The sequence below is a fragment of the Heterocephalus glaber genome, unplaced genomic scaffold, assembly GCF_053883595.1.
Source record: "Heterocephalus glaber isolate CG9 unplaced genomic scaffold, H.glaber_assembly_v1.0 deba00001724, whole genome shotgun sequence".
NCBI classification, from domain to species: domain Eukaryota; kingdom Metazoa; phylum Chordata; class Mammalia; order Rodentia; family Bathyergidae; genus Heterocephalus; species Heterocephalus glaber.
The window spans coordinates 1,018,279-1,039,795 of record NW_028258435.1 but is presented as its reverse complement, the minus strand read 5'-3'; the positions used below and the strand labels follow the sequence as shown (position 1 = coordinate 1,039,795).

General features: G+C 42.3%; 1 protein-coding gene across 3 annotated transcripts in view; it reads right to left on the bottom strand.

Annotated features, from left to right (window-relative positions):
- Nucleotides 1–21,517, bottom strand: part of Nbas (NBAS subunit of NRZ tethering complex) — a gene marked incomplete at its 5' end in the record, with an annotated part of 266,027 nt that overhangs the window by 134,023 nt on the left and 110,487 nt on the right. For all 3 annotated transcript variants that reach the window (XM_087199614.1, XM_087199615.1, XM_087199616.1), the window contains 4 exon segments: nt 2,444–2,673; nt 5,670–5,772; nt 13,075–13,197; nt 15,097–15,159. In XM_087199614.1, the coding sequence (XP_087055740.1) occupies nt 2,444–2,673; nt 5,670–5,772; nt 13,075–13,197; nt 15,097–15,159 (519 nt within the window).

Here is a 21,517-nt window from a genome sequence, read left to right as displayed (position 1 = left end):
GAAAGATAGCCTCTTTAATAAATGCTACTGAAAAAATTGGGTTTCAACTTGCCAAAGATTAAAACTAGACCTATATCTCTCACCATGCAACTAAACTGAAATTGAAATGGATTAAAGATGTAAATATTAAAATAAAAACGCTGAATTGGCTGGAACAGAGGTTAAGTAGAACTCTTGAAGACATCGGTGTAGAAAACATTTTATGAACAAAACCTCAGTTGCCCATGAACTAGCACAAACAATCAACAAGTGGGATCTCTTCTTATTATAAAGCTGCTACACAGCAAGAGAAAATATCAACAGTGTGAAGAGACAACCCATAATGTGGGAAAAAATCTTCACCTGCTGCTGTTCCTCAGAGAGTGGTCTACTACGTCGAATCTATAAAGAACTTAAAAAAATCAGACCTCCCAAATTTAAAGACCCAATCTGAAAATGGGCATCTGAAATGATCAGACATTTCTCATACAAAGAAGTAGAAATAGCAAATAAACATATGAAAAAATGCTCAACATCACTGGTCATTTTAGAGATGCAAATGAAAACAATGCTGAGATTCCACCTCACTCCAGAAAGAATGACTGCTATCATGAAATCAACCAATAACAAACGCTGGCGGGGCTGTGGGGAAAGAGGAACCCTGCTCCACTGCTGGTGGGAGTGTAGACTGGTGCAACCACTGTGGAAATCAGTATGGAGATACCTCAAGGAACTAGGACTGGAAGTCCCATTTGACCCTGCTATTCCACTGCTGGGGATCTTCCCCAAAGAATTAAAAGAATCATATCACAGTGATGTATGTGTGCCCATGTTCATAGCAGCACAGTTTGTGATAGCTAAAACTTGGAAACAGCCCAATTGCCCATCAACTGGAGAATGGATAAAGAAAACGTGGTTTTTTTATAAAATGGAGTACTACCCAGCCATAAAAAGTGAGAAATTAGAGACATTTATAGCTAAATGGAGACACATTGAGGCGATACTCTTAAGTGAAATAAATAGGACACACATGTGTAAATACTGAATAGTTTCTCTAGTGTGAGAAACTGAAAGTGTAAATAAGGACTAAAAGGTAAAATAGATAATGTGAAATAGGAAGAAAAGGGGCAAAGGGGAAGGAGAAGTGGGGGGCTAGGGGAAAAGAAAGAAGGGAATGGAATTAATATGAGAAAATGAAAAAATGGAAACAAAATCTTTGTTAATAGGGAGGGATGGAGGGGTTGAAGGGAGGGCAGGGGCAGGGGGGAAAATAAGAACCAAGAGAGATTATGTAAAGGTGCAAATTTCCAATGATGAATGTCATTATACTGTATACCTAAAATGTACCAATAAAATAATATTTTAAAAAATCTACATCACTACCACAACTATTATCAAAATAAATTCCAATGGGACTACAATTTACATGTGAAAAATAATTAAATACTATGAAACAATAAGAAATAATTTAATGGTCTTAAAAATTAAAGGATACCACAAAAGTCAGAATAAGGGGCCAGGGATTTAGCTCAGTGGTTCCGTCGCCTGCCTCACAAGCTCAAGGACCCAAGTTCAATCCCCGGTACAAAAAAAAAAAAAAAAAGTCAGAATAAGAAAAAGAGCAGCAATTGAAAAATTTTAAATTCTGAATAAAGTTGGAAAGACAAGTCAATGTTGACACTGCTGTTAAGAAAAGGCCCTAAGAATCAATAGTAAAAACACCCTAGAAAAGAATAAGCAAAAATCAGAAAGGTGTTTGAAAAGAAAATGTGTACATGCACATGTCTACTGGGCAGAAATTTAAAGCCTGACAGTTGAGAGAACGTCCAAAACTATGAGTTCAAACCCTCTTCTCTTCATAAGTATCTCGCCTCAGGTATTTCATTACAATCGTGAAAAATGGACCAATGCAGAAACTTTGAGGTTTTTAAGATTCATTACAGAGATGATTTTTTTACCAATATTTACTGAACCCTTCTAATTTATAAAAATGAAACTTATAAAAACTACTTTCAAACCATGAACAAATTGAAAAAATCAATGTGAGTTTGCATAACTGATTATGAACATTCAGATCCTGAACACACCTTCTTTCCTGTGTTAAAAAGGGCGAGTTCACAGAACAGTCCAGGAAAGAGACCGAATGTGTAAACTAAAAATTCATTCACAGGTGCCCCCAGAAGCGGCTGCTGAGCTTTGCCACCAAGTGAGATCTACAAACGGAGGGCCGGCTCCAGAGGGGACAGACACGGCTCACACAGGCACACGGCACTCACAGCTGGACCAGAGAGGCCCCTGCAAACCCCTTGCAACAGGATGGATCCTTGAAAGAACACAAGAGAGCAGCTGGAGGAGCAGTCATGAGGAAGCTGCACGCCACCCACAGCTGTCGGTTCTCTCTACAGCGCCTCAGTCAGCAGGGAGTGCGGTGCCACTGCCCCTCCTGCGAGAGGAGGGTGCCTACCTGGCCAGGTCCATGCAGCTGTCCGCAAGGCTGGTGGAGGAGTTGAAGTACTCCCTGCTGGCGGCCAGGACCAGCTCCACGCTCTTCTCGTAGCCAACCCGGTACTGCAGCCTCCCCTTCTGGGCAGCGCTGGCTGGAGGGTCGGCCAAGCCGGCTCGACAGTGCATCAGCTGCCCGGCCAGCTGGACGTTCTCCAGGCGACTGGAGCACAGCAGGCTCTCGGTGAAGATCTGCAAGAGAGGACACCGGGAGGAGGGAGGAGGAGGGAGGAGGCAGGAGGGAAGGCTGTGTCTCAGCAGGGCTCTGAAAATCCACCCATCCCAGAGGAGAGGCAGGAGTCCCCTAACACTGTGGACACGCTAAGTACCAGTGAAGTGCACACTGTGGAACAGCTCGGTCTGTATTGTATGACTCTCACCTCAATAATAAAGTCATCTTTGAGGAAAATGAAAGAATAATCTCACTGGATAAACTAAAGCATATTATTTTAAGGAGTTAAATGAATACTTGAGTCAAGTACCTAAAATTCATATTCAGTAAAAACAGGTTCTGTTAGATGTATTATCCCACCTTCAAGGGGGCCTACTCTACTCTGCCGAAACCAAGCACTCAGTTCTCTAAAAGAAACCCTTCAATCTGATACATATAATTTACAACTGAAGTAGCAGAATTCAGTCTTAACAACCAAACAGCTAAGCTACAAAAGTTATACCTGCACCTAATCACTGAAGCTGTAACATGCCTTATAACACTCAGTTTTTCCCCAACCTGAACACTGAAAATCACCTCAAATAAAACGAGAGACGCTGATGTAAGATACTCATGAAAATATCATATTCTACTTGGCAAGAAATAGCATCAATTACTATAAAATTATTGGGGGGCAGAATTAGAGACTGAACCGAGGGCCTTTGCTCTGAGCTGCCTCCTCAGCCCTCTTTATGTTGAAACCTGGTCTCACTGAGCTGCCCAGGCTGGGCTCAGACTTGCAACCCTCCCACGTCAGCCTCCGGGACAGCTGCGATTACAGGCCTGTGCCACCACACCCCACATAAAATTAATTCTTTGGTTGACACCACCTATGTACTTACTCTAAAAGAAAGGTATTAAAGGGCCGGGGACTTAGCTCAGTGGTTTCACCGCCTGCTGCGCAAGCGCAAGGACCCGAGTTCGATCCCCGGTACCAAAAAAAAAAAAAAAAACCAAGAAAGGTATTAAAGAACGTGAGCCTCTTAAGCCTACACTACTAGTGTTATAAATAATTAGTATGGGAATTTTCCAGGAACGCTTTTCCCTGTTACTCCACAAGTTAATGAGGAAAGCACAAAAACAGGAGAAATGAAAAATAAAATTCCAGGGAAAAGCAAGAGTTTCTTCTGAATTAAGAAGACCACCCAATTCTCATAGGACTCTCATTATCACTTCTTGAGGCAGGGGGCATTTTCCGTTTTTAAACAAGCCTTTATTGAGATACCCAGTAAGGATAAAAGCAATAAACATATTTAAGAGATATCACCATAAAACTCATTGTAACAGATGAAAACAGCCTGTTCCAAGTCTAACTCAGGGACATGCACAGCATAGCTCCCCTGCATAACTCTGCTTATTCACAGAAGCCATGAAGAGCCAAGGTCGACACTGAGAAACACGATTTACTAGCCCTAACCTTACCAGCTCTTGCTAAAATGCATACCGGTATCTGTCCCACAGGCTGTACCTAACATTTTCAGTTATGCCCCTGAGCTTATCTATTATTTTCCAAGCACAAAAAACCAAAAGGAGGTAAGAGAACATAACAGTTTAAACGATAAGAAAAGGCTGCTTAGAACTTTACGTCTGCTGAATCTATGCTACTGTCTTCTACAATATTTTCAAAGGGTTAGGCTTTTACATGTGCTCTCGAAAGACGGAGACTTTTGGACAGATATCATGAACATACCAAACCTAACAAAAAGCACTAAAATATTTTTAATGCAATATGTCAAGTGATTTTGAAAGACTACTGCACACAAGAGCTGGCTCAAGTGTAATATACCCACTGCCAATTTTTCAATCAGAGTCAGGATTACAGTCAGAATTAAGAAAGTACCAAAATAATGCCATTCTCATGTACAAACAAAAACAAAAGAAACTACTTCTGCTATAGAGAGACAGCTAGGTGCAAAGGGGGAGTTACTGGCAGCTGAATACCTCTGAGACTAATCCTTGCTACGAACAATGCAGTTATTCAAGCATTTAAAACCTGATATTGAAATATAAACCATTCATTTCTCCACAGCCTCTCCTCTTATTGTTCTTTTGTTAAAATCACCTGTAATTTAAAAACTAAACAATTTCACAAAATAGAGAACTACCTTCACAACAATATAGTTTTGTGCCTGGCTTATTTGACAAGCAAATTCAAATAACAGGTCTCTTTTAGATTGTATTTCATTAAAAATGAGTTAGCTGGCTGGGGATTTAGCTCAGTGGTTCCGCCACCTGCCTCATAAGTGCAAGGTCCCGAGTTCGATCCAAAAAAAAAAAAAAAAGAGTTAGCTGGATCATTTCCCCAGAGAAACCATAAGTAACTTATGGGTTATATACGTACCTTACAAAATACTGAGTAGATTACCATATACAAAAGGACCTGTCAAGTGACAGGCATTTCTAAACTGCCCTTCAAATCCCAGTTTATTTATGCGCTGAGGCCCTGAGGATGGACAGGACAGGATAAAGCCTACCAGCAGCTCACAATCTCATGGAAGGGACATATGTGTAAATGACATGCTAGGAAAGGACAGGGCGAAGCAGATTCCATGAAATGACAGCAGTGTCCTGTGAGCACAGTGAGAAGCTGAGTTCTGAAATCAGAAGCTGCATGGACACAGGAAAGCAAGCAGAGGACCAGTCCGATTTAGCAGAGATGAAAGAAGAGAAGACAGATTTGGAAGACTCTTCTCAGACATAATAACCAAGTTGTTTGATGAAACGAGTTTCTGCGACCAGCAACAGTGTGGAAGGGAGAGGAGCCAGGAGTTTGCTAGCTGAAGGTCAACCGCTAAATTCATGCTGTTGCAATAAACAAACAGGGAGGAGGAGGGTGGACATGAAAGTCCGCAAACTGAAAAGCACGCATCATGGACTCCAGAGACCTTACAGCACCCCTAGGACCAACAGAGGTCCCTCAGGACCAACGGAGGGCAGGCTGGAAGACCCGGGTGGAAGGCAGCCCAGGCGCAGTTACCTCATGGCAGGCGCTGGGATCCAGGCAAGTGTACACGCTCTGCTGCACGGTGAGCATGTCCTGCAGCAACGCCCTCCAGTGCGACTCCCCCACCGGAGGCTGTCTGCGGAGAAACAACAGCTCAGGGAACTGCTCTCCTGACACCCGCTGTATAGCACAGCGGCTCCCAGGGTTCACTGAGGAGCTCTCATTTCGACTTCCTGGGAAAAACTTGGGTTAAAGGTAGAGGGAAAAGTGGGGCAGCTCAGCTGTGCATCAGTGCCAGAGCAGTAACCCCACCAGCCTGTCATCAGCCACCAGGACACAACACCAGAAGAGCACTGCACATTAAACACACAACAGACAAGCTGAGTACGTCCACGGCAGAATACAGCACAGTGACAGTGAGGAGATGCGGCTGTGGGACGCAGAAAAGCACTTGGAGAAGGCTCATTCCAAGTCCACTTTCATCACCCAACACTGGCTCGAAGGACCCTTAACTTCAGCGGAACTATCAGAGGTGTTGGCAGCCATGGGCCGCACTGATTCCGTGTGGAGGCCAGGAACTGGGCCTCGGGCAATCAACGAGTACTAATCGCAGTCCACAGAGCAACTCACAGAGCAACTGGAGACTCTGCCCCGCCGGGCTGAGGAGGAAGCTTCGTGTTCTGAAAAGCCCTGTGTGTTCCACAGTAAATCCACACGCACAGTGTCCACACCAGAGACCACACCCCAGGAAAGCCAAAGCCTAACGCCCCTGACGGTACCTGTCATTCACAGTTCCTGAATGCCGCAGGGATTTACCAGCCCATGAGGTGCACACGGGCAGTGAGGCCTTGGCCCTCCAGTTGAAGAAAAGCCATTTCGTGTTGCTTTTTAAAGTTACAGAGTAGGGAATGCACAGTCAGACTCTCCTGCAGTAGGGGAAAGGGTTTTGCTAACAGCTGAACCTGGGGGCACCCGCCTGTAATCAAGCCCAGACCTCTAGAAGGCTGAGGCAGGAGGACAGCAAGTCCAAGCCCAGCCTGGGCAACTTAGGGACGTGGTGAGATCCTGTCTCAAAATAAAATACAGAAAAGGGGAATGTTGGTCAATGTGAAACCTCTGAATTCAATCCCCAGTACTGCAAAAAGAAAATGTTTTACTAACAATTCACACTCATTCACAGGCTAGTGGTGTGATTATAAAGCAAATCATTTCATATTCCTGCATTTCACTTTCCTCACTCAATGCCCTCCTCAGAGACACCATAGGAAGAGTGAGGTTAATTCTGATCAAACATAGGCACTGCAGGAAGATTCTCCTAAATAAAAAAATCAGCTCGATTACCTATACGGATTGAAATAGAACTTTTAATCTGAGTTTCAGATTTCCTTTTTCTGTATTATGACCAATAACTTATTCTAGAACATAAGAACCGATTTTTCTCGGACACATATGACATATGTGTTTTCTGGGACATATCTGACACATGTGAAAGAGTCTGTGCTTTTTAAATTGCACACATGATGACTAATGTTGTCCAGCAGGAGGGAGAACATGTCACAGTTCTCTCTGCTTCTCTCAAAAGTTCCCAATAATTAAGAATGCCTGTGAGGGCCAGCAATTTAGCTCTGCACCTGCCTTGCAAGCGCAAGGTCCTAAGAATGCATTTAAGTCTGCTATCAGCATTTTTGTTTCCCTTGTAGTCTTGAAGTGCTACATAACAATGACGCTCAATGCCTGAAAGAGCAGATTCCATTTTGTGTTTGGCAAATACCAACAAATGATGCTTCTTTTTCATGAATTTTTTTTTTTTTGCCTTATGAAATACCATTAAAAACACTACTATAGTGGGACTTATGAACTCAATTTGTTTGCAAGGGCTGGTTGCAACTCAAGTCGGTCAACTGAAATTGGCCTCCAAAGTCTCTCTCCTGTACACAGGCAGATCTCATTGTCCTTAGAGACACATTGGCCCAGGATTTCTCAACGGACCCCACACAGGAAAGGACGTTGTAATGCTCCTTCCAGAACTCTTTAACATTAAATCTGTACCTGAGACCACCTGGAAGCACAAGTGGCTGGCCTTCAGAGCTTAACTCAAGACTTTGGTGGTAAGTTAAAACTAAAATTCCAGTCACAACTCAAGTTGTTCATATGTCGGGCCGGTAATAACTCGAGGGTCCGTTGTATTTCCAATTTCTGTCCATTCAAAATAGAGTCTTAGTTTGTGTGTCTATAATAGTTATTACTATGGAAAAAGTATGTATTGGGGGTAATTCCTATGAGAAAAGTAGTTTTAAGAATTTTTCCTCAGAATTTTTCTTGTTTGGATTTGTATATAAGGTCTTACTATGTTGCCCAGGCCAACCTGAAACTCAGGCTCAAGTGATCCTCCTGACTCAGCCTCCCAAGTAACTGGAACTACAGGAACATGCCATTATACCCAGCTTTGCCTGAAGTTTTTCATAAGCTTCATTAGCCTACAACCATTTTATACTTATTACACAAAATACACATTTCCTCATGTTCCATTTGCAGTAATGCATAAGAGAAAATGATTTTTCAACATGCAGATATGTAAAACAAATTGATATATCTGCAAGTGTCCAGAAGAATCCACAGAATGCCTCCCGCAGTGTGGCCCTGGTACCTAACTCTCTGGGACCCTTCAGACGGGGTGTGTGGCAGGCATCCATCTCAGAGCAGCTGAGCAAGTCAGAGCCAGGCTCCATCTCTCTGACTCTCAGTTCTCTCTACCCAGCTGTTCCTCTGGAAGCGTCAACAGAGGGACAGATGGAGTGATGTGTTCACACACATGGCTGGCCCTAAGTAGCGGTTCTAATTAAAATAAATTATAGCACATTACTTATAATGGCCCTTTTTGGAACACACTCAGTAAATAAGAATCAAGAGCAAGATTTGAGGAAACTAAGCAAGGGGCGTGCACATCCAGAGACTCCTGAACAAAAACACAGTGTCAGTCACAGCTTTGGAGGGAAACTGGGTTTTCTAGGAAGAAACAGTATTGCACTCAAAATGGTAAAACCTGAATTTGCGACAGATTAGAATAAGCAGAAGAACAGAGCCTTGAAGGCCAAGACACAGAACATACATAAAACCATCAGGATTCCCTTCAAGCTGGCTGCTTGGAGAATGGCCCAAATTCTCATCCGTATTCATGTGAGGAGATCCTGTGGACTGGCAATTAACTTCAGGTTAACAAGGAACTGAGTGGGGTTGCGAGGGCATCAGCAGCAACAGCCAGGCTCGCCACTGAAGAGCACCCCCCATGATCTTGGAAACGCTGAACACTCACGGTGACTGTGAAGACACCCTCAAGCCCCTGAATCACCTCCAAATCATCCATGCAGCGACATCGCGGAGCAACTGACGTGCAAGCCCCAGGGGAGCTGTGTGGTGGCTACGGCCTTGCCTGGGGACTAGGGTGCAGGGAGGACCGCAGGCTCGGCTGTCACTAACTATAGCAAGGGACAGGGGCCAAGCAGGAGAGGTGGACAGAGACTGCTGGCGAATTCCAGGAAGGGGAAGTCAAGCAAGCTTTCCAGGAAGATGTGGAGCTAGCTCTACAGACAGGAGGGAGAGCAGGTATCATGCTGTTTCATTAGTACCCAATTTTTGTAAAATTCAGATTAAACCGTAATGCTAAAGCCTAACAACTAGACATAGAAAATATGTTTAAATTTGTCTTTTGCAGAGCTCTCATTACTTAATCCTGTGCACACCTGCCAGAGGGGGCTTTCCCAGCTTTCTCCACGTTTCCCCGAAGTCTCCCTGTGACAGGTCCAGAATCGAGTTTCCCATGGCATCCTGAACCCTAAGGCAGCCCTTGCTCTCTGCGGGTCCTGACAGCCACTTCCTGTCAGCGTCTGTGCCCAGTGTTCCCCATCAGGCACCATCCAGGTCCTGCCACCAAGGATTTGCTACTTTCTTACCCCAGAACGAAGAGGTCAAAATATGCTGGCTTGTTTACTGACCATCTGGACAGCACCTACCTTGAAATGCCCTTCAAATGTCAGTTGTCAGTTTTTCTATAAAATGATCTGTTAGCTCCCTCAGGAGCTGAGACTTTTTTGAGAAGTGACTTAATTGGAAATCTCTCCGACCTGACAGGGAGGCACTACGTCTCTTTCTTCATAAGCCCTGTGTCAAGCATAACACTGAGACAAGGCCACGTGTGTCAAAATCTACAGTTAACAAAAAATTCGTAAAAGAAGGGGAACAAAAATTCAAAAGTAAATGCATGATTAAGAAACGTGAATATTAACTAATAAGTTCAGGTTTCCTGTCTCTCTTGTAGCTGGGTCTAAAGGAATTACCTAAGAGAAACTCAGCAAATATCTAACTTCATTAGGATAAATATCCTACTTTAGATGATAACAATGAAGAGACAAAAGTCAATGTAAACACAAATGTTCTAGTTTTTAGAAATTTACTATTACTATCGTTTCACACACTCATTCAGTTGAAAACTCTGAGTGCCTAAGAGTAATGAGAAACTGTTTTCTGCATTGAGAATAAAATAAGTAAGTAGTCTATTCAGCAAATTTTTATTGAGGGACCTAAAATACTTTCTGAGTGTCATCTCTGTATCAGTCATAACACTGAGACCAAACAAAGAGTCTACACTTGGGCAGCGCTCACTGGACTGCGTCCATGTGCTGGGATTCTCACTGGGCTGCAGGGAAGGAACTGGTCAGCTCGGGGAGAACTGACAGTTTTACTTTAAGTTCACACTTTGCTAAGAGGAATATACACTAGCAGAATCTCCTAAGGTTGAACTCAGGTAGATCTTTAGGTCAGCAATTCTAACCAAGGCAGGCAGGTATTCAAAAGAAGCACATAAATATATTAAAAGACAATTGCTGGGCACGATGGCACATGCCTGCAATCCCAGCACTTGGGAGGCTGCAGCAGGAGGAACACTGAGTTTGAGGCCAGCTTGGGCTACATAGTGAGTTCAAGGCCATCCTGAACTACATAGTGAGATCATTGAGACATGTCTCAAAAAAAAAAAAGAAAAAATTGAAAAATAAAAGATGGTTAAGTGCAAAATTATTCACCGCAGAAATATTAATAACAAGCAAAACTGAGAAATCATCCAAAACTGCATAAGGCAGAACATATAATATGTTATATACACAAAATGAAACACTTTATGATAAAGAGAATGAACAAATTAATGTTATGCCAACATTATGGACACATGCTATAGTGTGAATGGGGAAAACTACATGTAAGAGCACCCAGTGTCTGATTTGATTCATATAAAGCAACACAGAGAAGCAGAGTGGCAGTGCTGGGAAGAGAAGGCCAGGCGATGTTGCCCAGGCCTCTGTGATGGGCACAAACTGTCTCTGTGCAGCCCACCCACCCTCTGTCCTTGCTGTTCCCAAATTCCACACACACACGGGCAGCTTCCCGACAACATTCAGGATGAGGGAGCCTGCAAAGGAAACCTGTTTGAGCTAATAAATGAGTCCAGGAGGGTTACAAGATACAAGAACAATGCATTTCTGCACACTAGGAATAAAGGAATGAAAATAAGAATGCAATTCCATTTAAAATGGATTCAATGGGGCCAGGGATTTAGCTCAGTGGTTTCGCCGCCTGCTGTGCAAGCTCAAGGACCTGAGTTTGATCCCTGGTACCAAAAATAAATAAATTAATTAATTAAATTAAATAGATTCAATGAAGGATGAATTCAACAAAATGAGCATGAGACCTACACACTGCAAGCAAAAAATCATCGAAAGAAATGAAAGACCCAAGTCAATGGAAAGGCATGATGTGTTCATGGAATGGAAAACTGAATATTGATATGGAACAGAAATACTCCCAAAATTGATCTGTGGATTTAATGCAATCTCTACCAAAATCCTGAATGATAACACCACACAAGCTGATCCAAATATGCATATGGTCATAGCTAAACAAATCTGAAAATGCAAAACAAAGTCAGGAGTCTAATATTACCTCATTTCAAGACTTATTATTAAACCTACAAAAACCGATACAGTATACTATAGGAAAAAAGACAAATAAATTAATGGAACAGAATAAAAATTCAAAGTAGGCCCTCACATATATGGACAATTGATTTTCAACAAGGTTGAAAAGGCAATTCAGTAGAGAGAGGACAGCATTTTCAAGAAATGGTGCTGGAATATTCACATAGGAAAAAAATTTTTGATCCATATTTTGATCAATAAACAAAAATAAACTCTCAAAGTGGTTTAAGAATCTAAGTATAGGGCCTGGGATTTAGCTCAGTGGTTCCGCCACCTGCCTTGCAAGCGGGAAGTCCTGAGTTCAATCCCCGGTACCAAAACAAACAAAAAAAAGAATCTAAGTATAAAACTAAAAACTTTGCTAGAAAAAGTAAACAGTGAGGCAAACATTTCTTAGATTAACAAAAACACTATTAAAAAAAAAATTCATTCAAAAGAATTTGATTTTTCAGTACGATTTCAAAACAGATCAGAGAATGACAAGAAAAAATGGGAGAAAATAGCTACAAAGCACATATGTGTCGTGAGGAACATATATAGTGATCATGGAAGAAAACTCACACTCAATAAGAACACAAGCAGCTCAGCCTGTTAGAGCAGGCAGACAGCACATGCACATGCAGATTAGCATAGGTAGAGGCTCCCACAGCACTAGCTAAAATCCGACATCATCACACACCTAATACATTGCTCTCCTCAGAAGACTGACCACACCTGGGTGTGGAGGCAGGGCGAGCAACTGAAACTCTCCTACAAGGCTGGTTCCAAAGGAAAAGGGAACAGATGCCTGGAAAGCAGCTTGGCAGGTTTTGTTGCTATTGTTAGGTAAGCATCAGCCAACTGCCACTCCACTTTCAGGTGTTTATCCAAGAGAAATTCAAGGGTGAGCCCATACAAAAAACTTGTATGCAAATATTCATGGTGGCTGTATTTGTAAAAAGATCAAATCAACCCAAGTGTCCTTAAACACAGGGGAGTGGATAAACATAGTAAGATAAATCCGTATGTTATTTGGCAAATAAAAAGGAATAAATAACTGATTCATGAAATGACATGGATGAAAATAATGACCTTGAGTGTAAGGAGCCAAACAAAAACAACAACATACAATTACACAAATCTAACAAATACAAAGTGATGTTCAAAGCGGGGGAAGAGACCAGCAGTAGCCTGCTGAGAGGTCGGGGGCTTGATGACCAGCAGGAGGGGAAAGATCATACAGAAGCAAGGGGAACACCTGAGGGCTGGTGGACACTCAGTGTCCTTGTCCAGCAACAGTACATGCACTATCAAAACTTGGCAAACCGCACCATCAAATGCGAGCCAATTAGGACTCACAGAAGTTGTCCACGAAGAAACGAGCAACACAAAGCCACCGCACGCAAGCACCCATGCGTGGTTTATGAACTCACTTCCGCCCTGTGTGCCTGGTCAGCCTCACCATCAGCTTGCGCGCCTCTTCCGCGCTGGCCTGAGTGTCTTTAACGAAGGAAATCGGCTTCTCAATTCCATGTTTTTCCAAAATCTCTGACACACTGTAAGCAGAAGAGGAATTGTTAAAAATCTTGCTGCCAAACAAAAATAAGGAAAGAAGCTTAAGCATATAAATAATACCTTAGTGTTTAGTATTTTTAAAGAAAGGTTATCGTATAGTACAATTTTATATATGTTATTACATTAATTCTCACTAGCAACAGAGCTCATAATTACATATCAAATCTTATTTTTCCTTACTTTTCTTTTTATTTTTAAATTTTATTTTATTTATTTTTTTATTAGTACATGTTTGCCATACATAATGATCATGTTCATCACAGGGGATTTGTACCTGTATATAATACATCTTAATTCTTCTATTTTTTCCCCACTTCCCTCCCTGCTTTCCAACCTTTTTCCCCTCCCCATTTACAAAAGCTGTGTTTCCATTTCTTCTCTTTTTTTTATACACTTGGACTAAATGGTATATTTTTAAAAGGAAGATGCGTCTATCTCAAAATATTTTTTTCATAAACTCCCTCTGTTCTAAAAGCATCTAGTCAGTAAAGTAAGTCAAATGTACAATTTCAATACCCAGTTTTAACCCCTAACAGTCCTATTTCACACATACAGACAAGGCTGCAAGGCTGCTGGAAAGAATTTCAGAGGTGAGAGCCCAGTGGCTCGGCAGGCTCCGTGTCGCTCAAGAATACACATTACAGAGGTACAGGGTGTGTGACGCCCGTCTCCAGAGGCTCCCTGAGGTCCCCATCCCATCTCCACCTCCGGATGTGCCTGGCTCGCTAAGGTACAGACGTGACCATCAACATGGCCCTGGTCACGCAGACACACAGGGAAATAACTCACGCCTGTGTTTCCCTGAGTCCCACCGAGATCCTCTCTGGGTCTCGTTAGGGAAACGGGCGACTTGTAGATCTGTGGGCGAAGACTCTGTGCTGACTCCGCCATGCAGTGTTAGTCGAGAGACACTGAGGTTTTCCTCAAGGCCAAGGGAGGAGGGACAAGCCAAAGGAAGAGCTTGATTTACCAAACACTTTTAACGAAACATGCCTGCACCATTTTCACAGCGCAGAATCATGAGGATCAGGCTAATGACAAGCAGAAACCCGGAGGAAACTGAACAGTTCATTCTTTGCTGCACTCACATATTATGACACACAGAAATACTTGGTTCCCTTAAATGCAACTTACGTTTTTACCCCTAATTTGAGTGAATAAAATTCCTCTAATTACTAGACTCCAAATTATATGGTACTATATACATTACAAGTAATAAAGTGATGGTATGTGTAATTTCTATAATTATATATGTTAAAAGAACAAAGTTTATAATTTTAAGTTTTATTTATATTTACAAATAATATACTTATATATATATAATAACTAAAGGAAACAGTATTAGACTTCCTAAATGGCAAATGAGGAATAGTTCAGTCTCCCAGAGAGCGGGCTCAAGGTCTCACCGTACCGGTAAAGAAGACCACTAGAGTCGCAGGCAGGCTCTGCCAGTTCCAAGTCATCTAAATAGTTGATAAATACATTGTTCCCAAAAGAGTTAGGAGAACAATGCACACTGTCGCCTGCTAGTTGCAGCAACTGCTGCAAAAATTAATTTTTCTTGTGTGCCTGATATTGTGCAGGGGACTTACATGCTCAATCTAATATGAATTTTTAAAACTGCTGAGTTAGATGTCACGGCAAAGGAAACCCTGCCTTCCAATGTCTCCTGGCCAGCAAGTGGGTGGCGAATGCAGATCTGAGCACAGGGCATGAGCGTTGAGCCCATGCTGTCCTCAACCCTAGAGCTGGCTGAGGGACCCGCAGACAGGGTCACATGAAGCTGAGGGCCGGAGGAATGGCGCTGACAGGCTTCAGGCCGCGCTGGGGAAGAGGGGCCCCCACTCACCTCAGAGCCTAAAGGCTGCCCCTTCGCTCACCTGAGAATCCTTTGCAGCTGGTCCACCCTGTCGTGAAGAGCTGAGGTTACCTGTGTCTTCTGACTGAAGAACAAAGGAAGTGAAAACTAAAATTAATTTTAATGAAACACAAACTCCATTAAGTGGGAAAGATGACGTTTCTCTTACACCTCACACACAGAACACTACTACGCTCGGCAGGTGGCCTGTCAGGCTTCTCTCCTAAGTTCACTCAACAGGTTTCATGATGCAAGAGATGAGGATTAAAGACCCTGGAGGGGAACATCACCTACCACAGATTAACAGACAGCAGTGCTTTCTGAGACAATTTGGTTTAGTTCATTGAGGCAAAACAGAATTTTAAATCAATGTTGTCTTTTTATCTTTTCAAGAAGCAGTAAAAGGCAAGCCCACGGTTTATCACTGTACTTTTGACCAGAAGCACAGGAGGACACACAGCCCTGTGGCTGCGCTCCCCTGTGACCTCCCGAGCGAAGGCCTTTGGGGTCGTACCCACAACAGCTCAGGGCAGTTCCACACGGCATGGCCTCTGCTCCGGCAGAAGCACATCCACTTCAACTGTGAGAAACCAGACAGCAGCAGAGACTTCAGAGGGGCAACTGCTGGAAGGCCAGGAACATAAACAGCAAACCCCTTCTGAGGAAGCCGGTGGATAGCAGACTAAGACCCACTATGGTGAAAGGCTCACAAATAAACGGGAACGGCCCCTGGTGGGGTAGGTGTGGCACCAACACACGTGCAAGTGAACAGGGGATCTGCAGAAGAGCACAGCAACTCTGGAGACCCTCTGCCAAGCTACAAGGCTCTTGGTCCAGCCACCATGGCCCCAGAACACCACACCTGGCACTTAGGTGCCTTCCCAACGGCGTTCTAGCTTAGCTCTAGCAAGGCCTTGGAGCTTGTTAATAAGCCCAAATAATAAAATCAATAAACTCTTGGCCAACCTGATGAAAAAAAGGAAAGAAAAGGCTCAAATCCATGCAATTAGGAATGAAAACGTGTAGTCACAACAGACCCAGCAGAAATCCAGAGGATCATCAGCACCTACTTCAAGAACCTGTGCTCTAATAAAATGGAAAACACAGAAGAAATGGACAGATTCTTAGATACATGTGAATTACCAAAGTTGAACAAAGAAGATATAAAAATTCTAAACACCCCAGTTACAATCAGTGAAATTGAAAAAGTAATTAAAAATCTACAAACAAAGAAAAACCCAGGTCCTGATGGCTTCACTGCTGAATTCTACAAAACATTTACAGAACTATTGCCACTACTCTTTAAATTTTTCAATGAAATTGAAAGGGAAGCAATACTCCCGAATTCATTCCTGGAAGTAAGTGTTTGATTCCAAAACCAGGGCAAGACCCAACCGAAAAAGAGAACTACAGGCCAATCTCCCTAATGAACATAGATGCAAAATTCCTCAATAAGATAATGACAAACAGAATACAGAGGGTCATCAAGCAGATCATACACCCTGACCAAGTCAGATTTATCCCAGGGATGCAAGGATGGTTCAACATATGTAAATCAATAAATGTAATGTACTATATTAACAGAGTCAAGGACAAAAACCACATGATCATCTCAATAGATTCAGAAAAAGCATTCAATAAAATCCAACACCCATTCATGATAAAAGCCCTGCAGAAAATTGGAATAGATGGTCTCTACCTCAACCTGATTAAGGCTATCTATGAAAAACAAACAGCCAACATCACACTAAATGGTCAAAAACTGAAAACCTTCACGCTAAAATCAGGAACAAGACAAGAATGTCCACTATCACAACTCCTGTTCAATACAGTTTTGGAAACATTAGCCACAGCAAGTAGACAAGAGAAAGAAATAAAAGGAATCAAGATAGGAAAGGAAGAAGTTAAACTATCATTATTTGTTGAAGATATGATACTCTATATAGAAGATCCAAAAAACACTGCCAAAAGACTTCTAGACTTAATTGACAGATTCAGTAGAGTAGCTGAATACAAGGTCAACACTCAAAAATCAATAGCCTTCTTGTACACAAATAACAGACTCACTGAAAGAGAAATTAGGGAAACAATCCCTTTCACAATAGCATCCAAAAAGTGAAATATTTAGGAATCAATCTAACAAAGGAAGCAAAAGACCTCTGCAATGAGAACTAGAGCACTCTGAAAAAAAAGATCAAAGAGGATATAAGAAAATGGAAAGACATCCCCTCTTCCTGGGTAGGAAGAACCAATATCGTGAAAATGGCCATATTTCCAAAACTGCTATACAAATTCAATGCAATCCCGATTGAAATCCCAACAGCATATTTCACAGAACTAGAGAAAACAATCCAAAAGTTCATCTGGAACCAGAAGAGTCCCAGAATAGCAAAATCAATTCTAGGCAACAGAGTCATGGCAGAGGGTATCACAATTCCCAACTAGAAACTGTACTACAAGGCCACTGTGATTAAAACAGCATGGTACTGGCAAAGAAACAGACCTGAGGATCAGTGGAATAGATAAGAAGATACAGAAACAACTCCAGACATACTCAGCTACCTCATCTTTGACAAAGGAGCCAACCATCCTCACTGGAGGAAAGATAGCTTCTTTAACAAATGGTGTTGGAAAAACTGGATTTCAACCTGACAAAGATTAAAACTAGACCCCTGTCTTTCACCAAGCATTAAACTAAAATTGAAGTGGATTAAAGATCTAAATATTAAAACAGAAACACTAAACTTGATGGAAGATAAATTAGGTAGAACTCTTGAAGACACTGGCACAGGAAAGGACTTTATGAACAAATCCTCCGTAGCATGAGAACTAGCACAAAGAATGAACAACTGGGATCTCATCTTATTAAAAAGCTTATGCACTGAAAGAAAAATCACCAACAGAGCTAAGAGACAACCTACAATGTGGGAAAAATATTTTACCAACTGTTCCTCAGACAAAGGACTACTGTCTAGAATACATAAAGAACTGAAAGGGCCGGGGATTTAGCTCAGCGGTTCCGGCGCCTGCCTCACAAGCACAAGGTCCCGAGTTCAATCCCCGGTACCAAAAAAAAAAAAAAAAAAAGAACTGAAAAAATCAGACCCCCCAAATATAAAGACCCAATTCAAAAATGGGCATCTGAAATGAACAGACATTTCTCAGACAAGGAAGTAAAAGCAGCAAACAAATATATGAAAAAATGTTCAACATCACTGGTCATTCAAGAGATGCAGATGAAAACAACACTGAGATTCCACCTCACCCCAGAAAGAATGGCTGCTATCAAGAAATCAACCAATAACAAATGCTGGCGGGGGTGTGGGGAGAAAGGAACCCTTCTCCATTGCTGGTGGGAGTGCAGACTGGTGCAACCACTGTGGAAATCAGTGTGGAGATACCTCAAAGAACTAGGACGGGAAGTCCCATTTGACCCCGCTATCCTGCTGCTGGCTATCTTCCCAAGAGAATTAAAAGAATCATACCACAGTGATATATGCGCACCCATGTTTATAGCGGCACAGTTTGTAATAGCTAAAACTTGGAAACAGTCCAAGTGCCCATCAACTGGAGACTGGATAAAGAAGATGTGGTTTTGTTATTAAATGGAGTACTACTCAGCCATAAAGAATGAGACACTAGAGACATTTATAGCTAAGTGGATGCACATTGAGTCCATTAAATTCTTAATGAAATAAATTTCATTTCATTCTTAAATGAAGTTAAGTTCATTAAGTTTCTTAATGAAATTAAATTTATTTCATTTTTAAATGAAATAAATAGCACACACATGTGTAAATACCAAATAGTTTCTCTGGTGTGAAAAACTAAGAATGTAAATAAGAATCAAAATGTATAATTAATATTGTGAAGTAGGAAGAAAATGTTTAAAGGAATACAGGAAGTGGGAGGGGAAGGGGAAAGGAAATAAGGGAAAAGAAAAAAACACGAGAAAAGGAAAAACATGGAAGCAAAGTTTTTGTAAATAGGGAAGGGTGGAGGGGGTGAAGGGAGGGCAGGGAAATGGGGAAAAAATAAGAACTAAGATACATCATGTAAAGGTACAAGATCCCAAGGCTGAATGTAACTGTATTGTATATCTAAAATGTACCAATAAACTAAATGGAAAAAAAAAAGAAACCCAAATAAAAATCTGTGCCTACCCTTGGACATCTGTTAATGTCCTAACATAAACACAAAACTGCATTATTTTTAAAATGATCAGTCGGCCCTGCTCTAATTCTATAAGACAACTATTGAGCACAAACTACACAGATTACACTGTCTCTTTAAAACAAATTTTAGACTTTGAACCACAGTGATAAATGGGGCAGAATCTATAAAGGCCTTCCGAAGGCATTCATTAGGGCTAACTGCAATTAACATACCACTCAGCAGTCATATTTTTAAAATTATCATTTTGTAACATTCATCATGGATAGTGAAGAATGCAATAAATTTCCTAAGCTGTGATCGGCAATCACAAGTACATGGCTAAAGAATTTTTTCAGCCAGATGGAATATGCTGCCTAGGTGTTATGGCTTGTGTTTAGATGTCCCCCCAAAGCCTCATTCGGTCATAGGAGGGGTTCTTTCAGAGGTGGCTGGATCTGGAGTGTGTGACGCTGGAATTGATTCATGCTGCAATGCTAGGCTCAAGGGCACTACCCACCCTAAGTAGTCAGAATAAGATAAAAGGAGCAGAAAGACACTGATCCCTTACTGCTTTTGCTGTCTTCTGTGTTCCATGAACGGTTTCTCCTCTGTGATGCCCCTCTGCCATCCACTCTGCCTTGGAGTCAGCCAACTATGAACTGAAACCTCTACAAACTGTGAGCTAAATAAACCTATCCTCCCTTAACTTGTGGGTGTCGGGTATTTTGTCTCAGCAACGAGAGAAAAGTAACTAAGACGGAATTTAGTGCCAGAGAAGTAGAGTCACTGCTGTGACTATACCTGACTGTTGGTTCAGAAGCCTTTGAGAGTGGCCTGTGAAAAGAGTCTGGAAAGGTTTGGAGATGCCAGCTTAAAAAGCAGAGTTGGGACACCTTAGGCAGTACTTGATGAGAGATTCTGGTCAGAGCTCAGAAGAACAGAATGCTGATAGAAATGCTGCTGGTAAAGACCCGGCTCAGGAGGTTTCTGCTCAGAAGAAGGATTGAATTAGCTGCTGGACTCTAGACAATGTGTGTTATGCCTGGGCAGAAAGTTTGTCTGTATTTTACTCGTGTCCAGAGACTTTGCCTGAGACTGAAATTAAGGGTGATGGACTAATTCATCTCGCAGAAGAAGTTTCAATGCAGTCTAATGTTGAGGCTGTGGCATGGCTACTGTTGGGGGATTTTACCCAAAATTATGTTAAGAATCAAAAGTAAAGATCCCAGCAGGATGATTTAAAACATTTTGAGTCTGGCTAGAAAAGAAGCTCTGGACTGCAAAGACAGAACAGAGGACTGCAAAGATAGAGCAGAGGCAATCTTGACCACTGAGAAGGAACTGGCCTGAGAAAAGATGGCCGGAGGGCACCACAAGAAGCAGCAGGAAACTGCCCCGAAATTGCATAAGTGAAAGACTTTGCTTTGAGAAGAGAGCCCCAGAGTACCATGTTCCAGAGGGAAGTTGTTCCTCAGGATTTGGTTCATAGGCACTGGACCCCTGCAGCAAAGAGAGAAGGAAGCCCAGCTACTGCTCTAGCTGGTGGCCAACCTTGATGTCATCCATGTGCCACTGGTTTTAGGCTCATGCACAACGCAAAAGCTGTGGGGTCAGGAAGGTTTCCACCCAGATTTCAGAAGAAGGCCTGGGAGGCCAGGCAGCGTGCCCTTGAGGGCAATGTGTGAAGCTGTGGGTGTGAAGCTGAAGGTGTAGTGCAGACCTGAAAAGTTTGGAGAAGCCAGGAATGTGGTTCGTCTGAGGAAAACTGCAAGGAGGGAGCAGAGCCAGCCCCAGAGAGAAGCCATGGGAGCTACACTCACCAGCAATGGTATAGGGGTGGGGCCACGCAAGCACTTTGGAATTTATAACTTGCCACAGATTGTCAGGACTTAATGTTTGCCCTGCTGGATTTACTTGCTTTGTTCCCATTACTTTGTATCTCCATTTGTAACTTTTGGGGTGGAAATGTTTATCTTGTGCCACTGAACTTTGGAAGTGTTTAACTTTCATTTGTATAGGGGCTTGCAGCTAAGAGTTTGCCTTAAATCTCATAGGAGACATGGGACTTGGACTTTTAAGCAATGATAAAATTGTTAGGACTTTGGCAACTCTTGGAGGTGGACTAAATAATTTTTTTGCATAGAGATGTGCATGAGACTTTGGGGGCCCAGGAGCACAATGTTATGGATTGTGTCTAGATGTTCCCCTAAAAGCCTGATGCAATCTTGGTGGGTTGTTTTTCAAAGGTGGCTGGATCTAGAGTGTGTGATTGATTCATGGTGCAAAGC